Source organism: Nansenia antarctica, assembly GCF_963989245.1.
Source record: "Nansenia antarctica genome assembly, chromosome: 3".
NCBI classification, from domain to species: domain Eukaryota; kingdom Metazoa; phylum Chordata; class Actinopteri; order Argentiniformes; family Microstomatidae; genus Nansenia; species Nansenia antarctica.
Genome location: NC_137688.1, coordinates 11,987,393 through 12,003,110, shown reverse-complemented (window position 1 = coordinate 12,003,110; position 15,718 = coordinate 11,987,393). Strand labels below are relative to the sequence as shown.

The 15,718-nt window shown below is 48.9% G+C and overlaps 1 protein-coding gene across 1 annotated transcript in view; it reads left to right on the top strand.

Moving 5' to 3' along the window:
• mcf2a (MCF.2 cell line derived transforming sequence a) overlaps positions 1 to 15,021 on the top strand; it is a gene marked incomplete at both ends in the record, with an annotated part of 31,134 nt that extends 16,113 nt beyond the window's left edge. The window contains 17 exons of the mRNA XM_080526919.1: positions 3,265 to 3,344; positions 3,703 to 3,788; positions 4,050 to 4,116; positions 4,664 to 4,779; positions 5,749 to 5,818; positions 6,249 to 6,341; positions 6,656 to 6,748; positions 7,129 to 7,254; positions 7,684 to 7,905; positions 8,550 to 8,642; positions 9,712 to 9,790; positions 9,956 to 10,019; positions 11,737 to 11,843; positions 12,183 to 12,292; positions 12,820 to 12,932; positions 13,079 to 13,188; positions 14,981 to 15,021. Of these exons, the coding sequence (XP_080383045.1) occupies positions 3,265 to 3,344; positions 3,703 to 3,788; positions 4,050 to 4,116; positions 4,664 to 4,779; positions 5,749 to 5,818; positions 6,249 to 6,341; positions 6,656 to 6,748; positions 7,129 to 7,254; positions 7,684 to 7,905; positions 8,550 to 8,642; positions 9,712 to 9,790; positions 9,956 to 10,019; positions 11,737 to 11,843; positions 12,183 to 12,292; positions 12,820 to 12,932; positions 13,079 to 13,188; positions 14,981 to 15,021 (1,670 nt within the window). The remainder of the gene's footprint in view (positions 1 to 3,264; positions 3,345 to 3,702; positions 3,789 to 4,049; positions 4,117 to 4,663; positions 4,780 to 5,748; positions 5,819 to 6,248; positions 6,342 to 6,655; positions 6,749 to 7,128; positions 7,255 to 7,683; positions 7,906 to 8,549; positions 8,643 to 9,711; positions 9,791 to 9,955; positions 10,020 to 11,736; positions 11,844 to 12,182; positions 12,293 to 12,819; positions 12,933 to 13,078; positions 13,189 to 14,980) is intronic.
• Positions 15,022 to 15,718: the final 697 nt, after the last annotated feature.

Sequence of the window (15,718 nt, the reverse complement as noted above, 5' to 3'; positions counted from 1 at the left end):
ATAGTATACGCACAGACATACACACACACACACACACACACATGCACACACATTTCACATTTCACAGACACACTTTTCATATTTAATTCAACGTTAGAATTTGTCACAGTGGATTAAACAGCTTTACAGGGGCCGCAGGCTGCAGGCGCCTCACACACTACCTACACCAGGGGTCGGCAATAGGCGGCCCGTGGGCCATTGCTGGCCCGTCACCAATAATATTTGGCCCAGCAGATTATTTTGAGAATCCCCCTTTTTTTTTTTTTTTTTTTTTTTTACAATATCGGACCGACAGTCCCACACCGCGCCTATAATGTCCGAATAGAGAATCTACCACCACCTGAATAATGCTTATTGTACTTTTATTCATGTTGAGAGTGAATGACACAGGCACATACAATCAGGCAGCGGGGTGCACCGAAGCGCACTGACGCTGAACCCCTCATAGTGAATCATAAGCAGGTGGACAAGGCGTGGTGCTGAAATAGCCGACATGCGGTGTGGTTTGAAAGCTCATTAAATCATTCAAACGTAATGTTTACGTATGTGACTGCAACACACATATGAACAGTAACAAAGCAAATTCTGTTTAATTTTCTGAAAAACATTGACAACAAAATCGGCGCAAAAGTGGTGGTAGGCCTATGCTCCTGAAACGACAGAGCAAACGCGCTATTAGGGATAATAAGTACAATGAGCCATAAGCCATTCATTCAAAATATACAAAATACAATTAGGTTATTAAATACAATAACGACAGGCTTGGTACTCACTTAATGTGAAAAGTGGCATCTCCCATCGGTCACTATTTGCTTGATATCTGGTGATATTGACGTCACTTTAATCCGCAGGCAGTTTATTTTTTATTTTTATGCATCTATCGATTCCTTCGTGCGTCTTTATCACATTCATTGAGGAAAAGGACGACTCGCATGTATAGAAAGGGAACATTGTGAGCACGGAAGATGTGAGTCTCACACAACGGCTTTGCATTGATGAAACCAGGATGAACGTATAGTTCGCTGTCCATTCCTCTTTAAATGCCCTGTTTTCACCGTCAACTTTCCTCTTTACACCTTTGGAGAGTGACATTATGTATCTCTTGCTAGTTAGCAGGTTAAATGTTTAGCTTACTTCACCCGACACGCAAACAACCAATCCAATAATAAATAATGTGACCTTGTCTGGAGGAGGGGGGAATCATTCAGAATAAAAGTATGTTAAATAATTATTAGAATAAGTTAGGCTGCGATACATCGTCAGTCCACACATTTATTATTAAAAACTATGGAAAAGGGTGAAACTACGTTTCAACGTTGTTGAGAATCACAACACTAACTCACTAGTCAAGCCTAATACTGCAACGAAATGGATTGGACTGCTACCTAGTTAATTATAACACTACTTTACATTGTTAGCAGGCTCACAAAACAAGCTGTGTTAGTTGACTAGCGATGTGTCAAAGCATTAGAACGTGTCACATTTTTTAACAATCAATTACTTAAATTATCCTTTGATTATGTTCGGGCCCGCCATCTAGTGGCTAATTTTTGGGGGGCCCGAGGCCAAACCTAATTGCCGACCCCTGACCTACACCCTCCCCCAACCTCTCCTCTCTCACTCCACACTCCTGACACACTACCAACACTCTCTCCTGACACACTACCTACACCCTCCCCCAACCTCTCCCCTCTCACTCCAGACTCCTGACACACTACCTACACCCTCCTGACACACTACCAACACTCTCTCCCATCCTCTCCTCTCCTCTCTCAATCCAGACTCCTCCTCTTCCTGTTCAACTCCTTCTTAGTGGTCACTCTATTCCTGTAGCACATGCACACACACACACACACACACACACACACACACACACACACACACACACGCACGCACGCACGCACGCACGCACGCACTTACCTTTCACTTTTGATTAAACCTAAGGCATTTGTCACAGTGGATTAAACAGCTTTACAGTTGCTCGGGGGGGGGGCTGGAGGCTTACAGCGCACCTTTCATCCTCCCCACTGGGCTCTCACGCTTCCCAGGCCCTGTCCTCCAGCGGGCGGCCTGGCCTCTGTCCCTGTCCCCCTGGCGCTCCCCTGGGTGCTGGGTGTCCTCCCCTGCCTCAGTACACTACCTCCGCCTCGGGCTTCCATCACACAGCACCCCCCCCCACTCCCCTGTGGCCCTTTCGTAAAGTTATCAAAGCCGCCAAACCAAAGGCTCCGGTAATGAGGAGGCCCAAGTTGATGTCCGTCTGCGTTACCGCTCGTGTCTTTACAAACGAGCTGTTGCTGTCCGGCGTAATCAGTTCGAGGGGACGTAGCCTACGATGCTAGGTAGCGGTAGCGCCATATGTGGTTCATATACATTAAAGACCCTTTCATCTTCTACTAGCCTCCGGGGGATGGCTGAACAAAGCTAGACGTACAGCTCCCAATTAATGTTGTCCCAATTATGTGTGTGCGCGTGTGCCCGTGTGTGTGTGTCCGTGCGTGTGTGCATGTGTGTGCTATAAAAGGGAAGGATGGAGGACTTTGTCTTTTCCCATTAATGTTCATCAAGGAGTTGCTTTTCCCAGCATAGGATCCATCATGTGATGTGAGGCTGGAGGTAATGAGGGAGCACGATGATGAGTCTTCCCCCGACTCTGTGCACTGTTCTGAGGCTCAGAAGGGAGGGGAGGAAGCCCCTTTTAAGAGGAGAGATGAAGAGAAAAAACCTGTTTGCTTTGATTAATATCATACTGCTACTACACACACACACACACACACACACACACACACACACACACACACACACATACACACACACACACACATACACATACAGACATGACACGCTGGACTGTGATCTCGGGATGTGGGTGGAGGGTAGGATCAAAAGGAGGCTGACAGTCAGTCGTGTCAGCCAGTGCTTTAGGTGTGCTGATACTGGCAGAGTAGAAGAGGTCGACTGGAGGCTGCCGGCTGCTTATTACCTCTGATTAGGTGGAGTGCTCGTCAAAACAGGAAGAAGTATGAAGTTATCATGTTTCTGGGGGTCAACGGCAGAGCAGCCAATTGCCGCGGGATCTATGGACGTCTAACGTCTGTCCCTGGGTACTTCTCCCCAGCTATGAACTACTGTAGAAGATGACATCTTCTGTAGAAGATGAAAACCACGCCATGGCTTGGTTCATCAAAGCTCATGAAACATGCGTCAGGCGGATCGTTTTGATGTCCCTTCGAGTCCCACTGACGGGCGTTCTTTGTGTCGCAGGTGGCGACGGTTTGAAGTTCTCCTTCGACCTGTCTCTCCCCGGGAAGAGGACGTCGCGGAAGAGCCCCAACTCCAGGAAGGTGAGAGGCGGCTAGGGAGGTGGCTCCCTCTTGTGGTGGGTGCGGGGGGGGGGGGGGGGGGAGAATAAATGGCCGAATAGAACCTGAGAATCTGAGTAGAGAAACTGTGTAAACTGCATACTGTACACAGTGTAGCATCAAAACAGGGTTAAAACTATATATATTTTTTTTAATATCTCATGGAGGGTCAGTCATGGCATCCATAGCTCCACATCTCCTCAGCTCCATCCCTCAGCTGTTTACCCAAAAAGTGGCGACATGGAGATGTCTTTGTTATGGTTCGAATCCCAGACTTGCCCCTTTTAAAGTGAATGATGACAGCGTGTGACGCCTGGTTGTGTACGCTGTCCCTCTTCAGATCGAGGTGATGCACGACTACCAGGAGAATAGGAGCTCCTTGTCCTACAACATGGAGGGGGAGGACAGCCCTGACATCCTAAAGCGGTGAGGGAAGGGAGGGGAGAGAGGGGAGGGGGAGGGGGGGATTCTACTCTTTTGGTCTGTCTGATTGCCTTCTGTTCAGAGCTAATTATGCCCTCTGGCCGTCTGTCTGTCTGTCTGTCTGTCTGTGTGTCTGCCTGTTTGCGTGTCTGTCTGTGTTTGTCTGTGCGTGTGTGTCTGTTTGTGTGTTTGCATGTCTGTCTGTGTTTGTCTGTGTGCGTGTGTGTTTGTGTGTGTGTGCGCGTGGGTGTGTTTTCTCCACAGTCATGTGATGAGGGAGCTGATCGAGACAGAGAGGGTGTATGTAGAGGAGCTGCTGTCAGTGCTGCTGGTGAGATTTACACTTCATTTCATCATGTGGTTTGTCTTACATTTCGCCCAACCAGCTCAGTGGCCTTGTGATTTTGTTTTTTTACAGACTGGTGTTTTTTGGGGATTTTGAACTTTGCCAGGAAAACAATGTTGACAACAACAACTATGTTACTGTACTGTCTTGTATACCTATACTGACCTGGGGTGATAGGGCCTTTTCAGCCGCAGCCCTGTCCGTCTGGAACGCCCTCCCCGACCACATCAGACAGGCCAACACCCTCCCAACATTTAAACAGGCCCTCAAAACCCACCTCTTCAAGCTTGCTTTCACCAGTTAACCCTCTCCCCCTCCCCTTCCCATGTGTCCCCAGCACTACCTTAATTAGGCCCCTATACTTTATTTTATTTATTTTTTGTTTCTTTTTATTATTACTACTCGATCTTTTCAGTTTGTAAAGCGTCTTTGAGTGTCTAGAAAAGTGCTATATAAGTCTACATTATTATTATTATTATTATTATTATTATTATTATTATTATTGTACTGGTGTGATGTTGTGTACGTGCAGGGCTACAGGGAGGAGATGGACAACCCTGCCGTATCAGGCCACCTGCCCCCCGTCCTGCGCAGTAAGAGGGACGTCCTGTTTGGCAACATGCCCGAGATTTACAACTTCCACAGCAGGCAAGGACAGGACGCTGCCCCCTGGAGGGCGTTCACAGTGGTGCAGGGCGGGGCCCGGGGCGGTGTACAGAACACAGACAAAACACAATCGCTGGTGTCATTGTTCTCTCAAGGATCTCTTGAGTGTGTATAAACAGCGGTGTTACGTGACCGGCTGTGTCAACACGACCTCGTGTGAACTGTTCCAGTCTTAGGGGAGTAGTAGTGGTGGCCCCTGGCCTAGTGGAGAGTGAGTTGGACTCGTCATCATGAGTGGTCATGAGTTCAAATCCCACCTGGGGAACACCACCACTAGTGTGCCCTTGAGTGAGGCACTTAACTCCTAAATTACTCCAGTAATCTGTAATCTCTAATTATAAGTCGCTTTGGATAAAAGCCTCTGCTAAAATGGTTAAAATGGAAAAGAGAATCTACACAATAATATATCATGCTCTTCAGCTGTTTCCCCATGAATCAGAGCTGTGTTAAAGTGTTTATCCGTGGCTATGTAGCGGTGTTGCCTGCTGGGCCTTCCTCCCCCGCTGGGCTCAATTGGACGCCTGCGTGAGGCCGTAAGCCAATTAGAGCACTCTAACCACGGGTAAATGCCAGTTGCTCTAATGAGCATTTGATTAAGCCAATGAGAGAGGAAACTAACACACACTGGGGGGTTGAGTTGCATGACCCCATGTGAGTGGTAGACATTAAGAATGTAGGAGGGCACGAGAGGACCCTGCTGTGTGTGTGTGTGTGTGTGTGTGTGTGTGTGTGTGTGTGTGTGCGCGCGTGCTGTGCAGCTGCCGCCCTGCCCAGTTAAGTAGACAGCGCATACACTCTTTAACATCCCATACACTCTTCAAGTCATCATGCGTATGTGTGTGTGTGTGCGTGTCAGCGTTGGATGGGATGGGGTGAGTTCTGTGTGAAGTTAGGCTACGCCTTTACCTGTGTACCTGTGACCCCTGACCTCTGACCTCTTGGCTCCTACAGGGTCTTCCTGCAGGACCTGGAGGGCTGTCTGGAGACCCCAGAGGGGGTAGGAGCCTGCTTCCTGGAGCGGGTGAGGGAACGTCTACTGTGTAACACTAGAACAGCTATGCCTATTTTACCTACTATTAGAGCTGAGACAATGGGAAGCTGCTACTTACACACAAAGACCACTAGTTGGCGCATCTTGTAAATTAGCCAGCCTCCTACACAGAAAAACGGCAAAATTGCTTTATACTAACTTATCCTGATGTGATTTTGAAAATGTAAGGATACTGGGTGGTAGAACGCACATATCTAGGAAAAGTCATGAAAGGAGGGTCCTGAAATTTGATCGACTACAAAAAACAACAAAAACATTTTACTCACTTGGTCAAATGACCCCACCCATGTCTGTTCTAGTGTTAAGTCAGGCTCTTTTCATGAAGAATCCAAACCAATGTCTAGGTTACGAGGTGGTCTCTTTACGTAGGGGTTGAAAGTCTATTTGTGTGTATTTCCAGAAGGAGAACTTCCAGGTGTACGAGTGCTACTGTCAGAACAAGCCGCGCTCCGAGTCTCTCTGGAGGCAGTACTCAGACTGTGCCTTCTTCCAGGTCTGTTGTTGCATATCCATATCTGATGTGTTTGTGTATGTCTGTTTCACTGTCGGCCGTCTGGGTGCCACACGCTGCCCTCTGGTGGTACTTCAACTGTACTTCTTCACTATAACGCCGGAAATATTTGTAATAATAATTCATTGTTTTAATGACAAATATTACATCATCTTGGAAACCCAGAATCTTAGTAAGACTTAATAAGACATAATGTAGATGGTGTCGATATTCATGAATGACAGACTTAATAGATACTGTAGATATTATTGAAACAAAGACTCCACAATGTCTTTTCTTGTCACGTGATTCTGTAGGAGTGTCAGAAGAAGCTGGAGCACAAACTGGGCTTGGACTCCTACCTGCTGAAACCGGTCCAGCGCCTCACCAAGTACCAGCTCCTTCTGAAGGTTGGACCTTGGTGAAAACCCCTGAAACACACACACATATACAGACCAGACACCTTCAGTGAGAGAAAGCAACAGAACTGTCACAAATGCCCCTGTTTTACATCAACGCTAACTATGCTAATAGAAATAAACTCATATTGCAGCATGGACAGTACCCTGATGCTAAGCTAAGCCCAAAATATGTTAGCCATTGTTTTGTGAATCGCAGGACATCTGGGATTACAGATTAAACTCTTTGTCCATTATGATCTAACAAAAAAAAAGACAGTTCACTGTGTGTATGTGTGTGCGTGTGTGTGTGTGTGTGTGTGTGTGCATATGTGCGTGTGTGTGTGCGTGTGTGTGTGCGTATGCGTATGTGCGTGTGTGTGTGTCTACAGGAGCTGCTGAAGTACAGCAACGGCTGTGAGGGGACCTCCGACCTCCAGGGGGCGCTGGCCGCCATGCTGGACCTCCTCAAGTCAGTCAACGACTCCATGCACCAGATCGCCATCACTGGCTATGAGGTGGGACCTGTGGTTTAAAACCGCCTCGGGGAAATGTGATGTTACATCTGATGTCGGTATGCTTATGTACTGTCATATCCCATTGAGCACCACTGCCCCCAAACACCTCCGGGACCCCGTGTTCTGTTGTGTGTACGTGTGTCTGGTGCCTCTCTGACCCTGGCTGCGTTCGTAAATTCCCTCTGAGAGCGTCGGAGCGTCCCACGTGACTGCCTCTTGTCCGATCGAATGACTTGGTTCCATTATGAACCTACGAACGAATTTACGAACGCGGCCCCTGTGTCTCGTCCCCTGACCCCTCTCTGACCCCTGCGTCTCGTCCCCTGACCCTACCCCAGGGAGAGCTGTGTGTCTGGTGCCTCTCTGACCCCGTGTCTCGTCCCCTCACCCCTCTCTGACCCCGTGTCTCGTCCCCTGACCCTACCCCAGGGAGAGCTGTGTGACCTGGGTCGCGTGCTGATGCAGGGCTCCTTCAGCGTGTGGATCAGCCATAAGAAGGGCCCCAGGGGGATGAAGGAGCTGGCGCGCTTCAAGCCCATGCAGAGGCACCTGTTCCTGTACGAGAGGGCGCTGCTCTTCTGCAAGCGCCGGGAGGAGCACGGGGAGGGCTGCGACAAGACCCCCTCCTACGGCTTCAAGCACTGTCTCAAGGTGTGTGCGTGTGTGTGGGTGGGTGTGTCTGTGTGTGTGTGTGTGTGTGTGTGTGTGTGTGTGTGTGTGTGTGTGTGTGTGTGTGAGTGTGTGTGTGTGTGTGTGTGTGTGTGTGTGTGTGAGTGCGTGTGTGTGAGTGCGTGCATGCGTGTGCGCATGTGTGTGTTTGTGTGTGTGTGTGTGTGTGTGTGTGTGTGTGTTTGTGTGTTTGTGTGCATGTTTTTTGTGTGTGAGTGTGTGTGTGTGCGCCTGCGTGTGCACTCCTGTGTGTGTGTGTGTGTGTGTGTGTGTGTGTGTGAGTGTGTGTGTGTGTGTGTGTGTGTGGATGTGTGGGTATACTGCAAGGCACCGTCAGACACATGACACATATGACACACATGACACACGTGCTCTGTTCCCGTGGGCACGAGGGGTTGGCGTCCCCCCACCGCCAGCTGCTCTGCTCTCTGTTAATCATCACGTCGTTTGAACAGGAAGTCAGTCAGGTTCCCGCAGCGGAGACATGTGTGTGCGGAGACATCCGTGTACCCCAGCGTGTGGCTGACGTGTGGCTGACATACGAGGCGCTGCGTGTGTCTGTAAGCCCCCTGGGGGCAGCCGTTTACATACGTGTCATTGACGTGTGCGTGTGTCTCTCCTCGCAGATGAGCGCGGTGGGGATCACAGAGAACGTCAAGGGCGACGTGAAGAAGTTTGAGATCTGGTACAGTGGGAGAGAGGAGGTGTACGTGGTTCAGGTAAGGAGACCCTGTGTCCCCCCCCCCTTCCCTGTGGAGGGAGTTTGTTGCTACAGTTTGTGATCTAGAAGATCTACTGGCGCTTCATCATCCATTATACAACAGTTAGTTCCGACCAAGTCATTTGATTGGACAAGTGGCATTCCATGAGTGCCGATATCCAGTATAACAGAACTGGGACTTTTAACTATATGTATCACTCCACCGCACAGGTGTTCTATTAAATGACCGTTAATACAAAGTAGCTAGCCTGCGGATGTTTGTGTTCGGGTTACTAGGCAACAGTCCAGTTGAAGTTCAGTTGCAGAACAAATTTTTGTTGGCAGAGCCAAAATCAATGATTAAATAAACAAACAAATCATCATCTATTGTCGGTTATTACTGTTAACTAATAAATGGCGCTGTAGAACTGTTGTATAAAAGCAATATCACACTCGAGGCCTGTGGCCTCGTACCTATGACCGAATCACAGCCGTGCTGATATTCAGTATAACAGCACTCCCTCTCGTGTGATATTGCTTAATTAGATTAGATTTGATTCAACTTTTTTGTCATCGCAGAGTACTATACAGTACAACATTTTTTAAATTTGTTATCATCCAACCAGAAGTGCAAATAGTGATATAAGGGCATGATATAAATAGAACAAGAATGGTAGTGATAGGTAACTGTAATATACAGTATGTGCAGAGGTAGTACTGTAAACATCAGTTTAGTTTAGAGGTAAATACAGTTATGGGCTAAATATAGTTATGAGCTATATATAGGGAGGTAGTTTATGTACAGTATCTAATGTGCAGAAGTGTAAAAGAAGCTATATCAGGAGACATGTGCAATATACATGCATGACATTACGTATTTAGAGCTTCACAGAAGGGTTAGCTCAGCGCAGCCCGTGGAATATAGATCTAAGAGCATAGCCAAAGCTCTGGAGAGCGACGTCTCTTTTTTTCTTGGTGTCTAGTTTCATCTGCGTTCCAGAGATACAGTTTACTCCCTTGTGGTCCTGTTGCATTTTTCTTTAGCCTACTTGTCTCTAATCAGGTCTTATATCCGTCTTATCTCCCAGGCTCCTTCGGTGGAGGTCAAAATGGCCTGGCTCAACGAGCTGCGCAGGATCCTCACCAACCAACAGAAACTGCTCAAAGGTTTGAACGTCACTCACTTTGGCCGGCGATTCTGACCTCGGTCTTAATTTCACGTCTCTCTTTCCTCACCTCTTGTTGTCTCCTTCTGTCCTCTGTCTCTCTCTCTCTCTCTCTCTCTCTCTCTCTCTCTCTCTCTCTCTCTCTCTCTCTCTCTCTCTCTCTCAGATGAAACATGTCAACAAGGCCAAACGGCAGAACACGTCCAGCTGTCTCCTTCTCGCTCTGAGAGGTCAGTCCAAGTCCACATGCATGCTGGGTAATATTGGCACAGGGGCCCGATCACTACCCTGGAGGGCACAGTGTACACACACTCACACTCACACTCACGCTCACACGCACGCACGCACACACACACACACACACACACACACACACACACACACACACACACACACACACACAAACATACACACTCTCTCTCTCTTTCACTCCTGAGGCACATTTCACTCATGTCCACTAATGCTCTCTGACGGCGTGAATGTGGCGGTGTGATGAGTGAGGATGCAGGAGGAGGTTTAGGAACAGGTTGTGTGTGAAGACCCCCAGGCCCCACTCCTCTCTCCTGTGGTGTGTGGTTGCCTACCCCCCCCCCCTCCCTCCCTCCCTCCCTCCCCCACCCTGCAGGGGCGTGCGGCCGTCTGGAGGCGCTCCTAAGGGCTGTCTGCCGGGGCTGGACTTTGTCTCGCTGTCGGCCGACGTGTTTCTGTGTCTGCGTTCACGGAGCAGCACCCGCCCCCGAAGCCCCCGCCAACGCCCCCCCCGCCAACGCCCCCGCCACCGCCCCCAGCGCCACTGACACCGCCCTGACACCGCCCTGACGCTCAGTGGTAAACTCAGCCCAGCTCGGCATGGCCCGGCCCGGCCCAGGTCCGGTCTCGGCATGGCCTGGCTTGGGGACCAGAACCACTCAGGGGCTGCTGTGTTTGCATACTGACCGTCATCTGCATCCCCTTCTTATAGCCAGCCTCCATTGTGGCTCATAACCTTCCCAAGATGCACTTTTTTTCCTTCAGTCTTTTTGTGAAAGGCCCAATGTCCCAGCAGCCCCTCCCACCTCAGACATGGTACCTGAAACGACTGCACCCATCTCTCTGCATCAGATTTTGCAATTTTGCATGAAATGCAAAAAGAAAAAGCAAACAACAACAACATCATCAACAACAACAACAACAAAACAACAACAAAAAAACGAAACAACACATTAGGATGTTTTGGCTTGACTCCATTTTAATCTTGATTTCCTCATTCCTTCAACTTGACAACTGCTTTAAGATGGGGCTCGCTGTTTGAGATCTAATAATGTTTCAATGTAACGTTAGCTGTTTGCTCTGGAAAGCAAAGCAAAAAAAAACCTAGACATAGACAAGTCAATACATTGATAACGCTATTAATCCGATCTAGATAAACCGAGACCAGATCTTTCCTTGGCCCCTCCCGCACGCGTCTGACCTCTGACCTCTGTGACAGCAGCCCGGCTAGGTCAGAGTCGGCCCCTGTGCGGTGTGTGCACCGAGGGAGGCCGGTGGAGGTAGAAATCGGAGGATACCGTTCCTCATTCCTCTCTGCCTGCGTTACGATGAGCCCGCCCTCCGGTTTCTACCTCCGCCAGCCTCCCCCTGGTGTGCAGTGCACCCTCTCTCGAGGAGCTTGTCTCGTGGTTGCTGTGCGCTGCTGTGCCCTGCTCTGCTGTGCTGTGGGGCCGTTCGACTGGCGTCTGAACGACCTCCGTGGTTGGTTGAGATGAGCCGAAGGTAGAAGTGGCCTTGAACCACAGATCTAGGGTCAGATTACCCCTGACCCCATTCTATTCTAACTTGGGAGGGACCAGAGAATATCGGACCTTGTATCAGTGGTCAGGGGAAACTTCTATGTACTTCTGGAGACGAAGTTATGCAATAGGCCGACTGAGGGGACTCACTGTGACGTTATTCTCTCCCTTCCCAAAGCAAACAGCAGAGGGCGTCGGTCAGCTCAGAGGACACAGAGTCAGGACGGAGCAGTCCGGACCCCCAGGCCCACCCCCGCTCCCCCCGACACCAGCTCAACAGAAGAAGTGAGTACGCTGCCTGATAAACACCCCGGGTTTCACCTCCTCAACTAAATACTTCCGCTTAAATGGTACTTAATGAGAGATGCTACATGAAAGATGATTCACTCAAACTGTCAAAAAAGTATTTACCTGGTTATGATCTGCTGTTACGTACTGTACAGTATGTAGGACTTTTAAAATAGGGTGCTACCAAAATGGAATTGTGTGTGTGTGTGTGTGTCTGTGCGTGCGTGCGTGCGTGCGTGTGTGTGTGTGTGTGTGTGTGTGTGTGTGTGCCTGTGCCTGTGCCTGTGCCTGTGCCTGTGTCTGTGTGCCTGTGCCTGTGCGTGTGTGTGTGTCCAGGCTGGCCCGGTGCGCCTCACTCAGTAGACATCTGTGAGGGTCTGGAGGACTGGGCTGGAGATCAGGACCCCTCTCACCTGTCAGATACCGAGGAGGACGCTGCTCAGCTGGTGATTCACCTTCTCAACCCCACCGCTCACTCTGGTTCAAGTACTGTCTAGCATTTCACCCCAGGACTCCCTACTCATTCTAATGCTTTGGTCCTCATGTCGGGATCTGATGGAATAATCAGACTTTTCTTTCGGAAAATGTGAATACATTTCCTCGTTGCTGAAAATCAATGACACATCGCTAGTCAACTAACACAGTTTGTTTTGTGAGCCTGCTAACAATCTAAAGTAGTGTTATAGTTAACTAGGTAGCAGTGGGGATTACTCACCGAATCCATTGCGTTGCAGTATTTTGATTTGACTAGCGAGTTTGTGTCGTGATTCTCAACAACGTTGAAACGTAGTTCCGTGTTTCAAAAGAAAAGTCAGGACATTTCGATTGGTTGCCGATATGCGGACCAAATGATCAGACTGTGTCACATAATGCTTAGCGGTATCAGATATCGACTGTAGAACCCTTTCCGATGACCTCCTTCCCCCCGGCTGTAAGCCTCACTGTGGTGCTGGTCCTCCCCCCCCTCCCCCAGGCTCCGGGACGGTACAGGGCCCTGGCTGAGTGTCCCAGGTACGGGCAGGACCACGTCACCGTCAGGTGCGGCGACGTCATCCAGCTGCAGCACCAGGACAGCGATGGACACTGGTGAGTCTCGTGAGTGACGTTGTGTGTGGTGAAGGATGTCACCGTCGGTGACGAGGCCGTGTCATTAACCGAGGGCTTAACCGAGGCCTCATTATCATGGTTTTATGACTGTGATTTGATGTCTCACCTGCCCCCCCCGCCCCCAGGCTGGTGCAGAACCTGAGTCGCAGGCAGGAGGGCCTCGTCCCAACCGCTGACCTGCGTGTGATTCTGGGAGACCGCAGCAGCAGCAGAGGACACTCCTCCAGACTAGGAGGTCAGTAAAGGACACTCACAGTAACACCAGAGAGACTGACTCAACCTCCTGGTCCCGGAGGTTTTGCTCCAGCTCAGCCCAGCACCGACACCGACACACCTGATTGATGTAGTGACTAGGCCTGTAACAATTCCACATTTTGCTGTACAGTTAATTGTCTCAGAAATAATTGTGATTAACAATATAATTCTTTCACTGTTATGTGACGCAGATAATGTAATAACACAGCAACCTATGAAGTAAACCACAGCTCTTTATTATCATAAAACGTATTGTGTAACATGCATCCTAAAAAGGGACTGGTAGTGTAGTGACAGGTCTCTGTGATCAGTTGCTAAGTCGAATAGGGCTGCAACGATTAGTCGACATAATCGACGACTTCGATCATAAAAATTCGTCGACGTGGAATTTTTGTGTCGACGCATCGTATTTTTAAAGTTTATATTTGCACTTTCATTTGTATTATTTAATTTATTTATTATTTATTTTGTTTCATTGAAACAGAGATTGATTATTGTATGTATTAAATGTTTTGGAAGGTCCAAATTCAAATATTTCATGAGTCATTATTTGAATTTGCAATGGGAACGTATGTTAAGCCAGAGAGACTGGACAACAGGGTGACATTCACAGGTGTGCAGACTTGAGAAGTTGAGGTACAACATGCACTGGACGACTAACCGCGACTAATCGGAAAAATAATCGACAGATTAGTCGACTACCAAAATAATCGTTAGTTGCAGCCCTAAAGTCGAATCAGTCACTCTCCAGGACTTTTGTTTGTTGTGTTTGACGACCCATCGCAATAGAACACGTTTCTGTATCGTCCTGATGTGTGTTATTACAGCAGCCTGTCTGACTCCCCTGCGTGTTATTACCGTGTTATTACCACAGCCTGTCTGACTCCCCTGTGTGTTATTACCGTGTTATTACCACATCCTGTCTGACTCCCCTGCGTGTTATTACCGTGTTATTACCACAGCCTGTCTGACTCCCCTGCGTGTTATTACCGTGTTATTAGCACAGCCTGTCTGACTCCCCTGCGTGTTATTACCGTGTTATTAGCACAGCCTGTCTGACTCCCCTGCGTGTTATTACCGTGTTATTACCACAGCCTGTCTGACTCCCCTGTGTGTTATTACCGTGTTATTAGCACAGCCTGTCTGACTCCCCTGCGTGTTATTACCGTGTTATTAGCACAGCCTGTCTGACTCCCCTGCGTGTTATTACCATGTTATTAGCACAGCCTGTCTGACTCCCCTGCGTGTTATTACCGTGTTATTACCACAGCCTGTCTGACTCCCCTGCGTGTTATTACCGTGTTATTACCACAGCCTGTCTGACTCCCCTGCGTGTTATTAGCACAGCCTGTCTGACTCCCCTGCGTGTTATTACCGTGTTATTACCACAGCCTGTCTGACTCCCCTGTGTGTTATTACCGTGTTATTACCACAGCCTGTCTGACTCCCCTGCGTGTTATTACCGTGTTATTACCACAGCCTGTCTGACTCCCCTGCGTGTTATTACCGTGTTATTAGCACAGCCTGTCTGACTCCCTGCGTGTTATTACCATGTTATTACAGCAGCCTGTCTGACTCCCCTGCGTGTTATTACCGTGTTATTACCACAGCCTGTCTGACTCCCCTGTGTGTTATTACCATGTTATTAGCACAGCCTGTCTGACTCCCTGTGTGTTATTACCGTGTTATTACCACAGCCTGTCTGACTCCCTGTGTGTTATTACCGTGTTATTACCACAGCCTGTCTGACTCCCTGTGTGTCTCTCCTGCAGCTCTAGGGAACCTGAAGACCAGGAAGCTCAGCACGCCTTGATGGAGAAGGCGCAGCGTGTGACAGTGTGTAGGACCTGTATATACCCTGACGCCTGGACCCTGAGACACGGTGAGGTCAGGGCTGATGGGATATCTGTAAACCCTACGCACGCCTCGGTCCTCTGAGAGATTCTCGAAAAGTCCTCAAAGAGATCTAGCCAATCTGGGGGAAGGACAGGAAATGAAAGGATTTATTTCCGTCTCACTGGAAAGAGCAGCTTGGATGTTCTGATGTTTCACACACACACACACACACACACACAGACACACACACAGAGTGGCTGACAGACATAAAGTCACATAATGCTTTTGATGGACAATTTCCTGGGCCAATGACACGAGGACCTGCTTTTATCTCCGGCAATGGACACGACGCTTTCCGAATGTTCCTCTTTGACGCCATTGCACAAGCAGTAGAGGGCTCTTACCAGCACAGCGGCACAAGGATTGTTCAAGGACACATGGAGTGTTTGTCCACGAAGGAACAGGCCAATCAGAATCCCTTTCCTGGGTCCTCAGTTTGATACTAGAAGGAGACACTTCCTTACATCCTACCTATGGCCTTCACTGATTGCTGTTGCAGGAATTGGACACATAATAGTGGATGCTGCCTCTTAACTGAGGGGTTCTTAACCATTATAGCTAATCAGTGGGACGGCTGTGTGTGTGTGTGTGTGTGTGTGTGTGTGTGTGTGTGT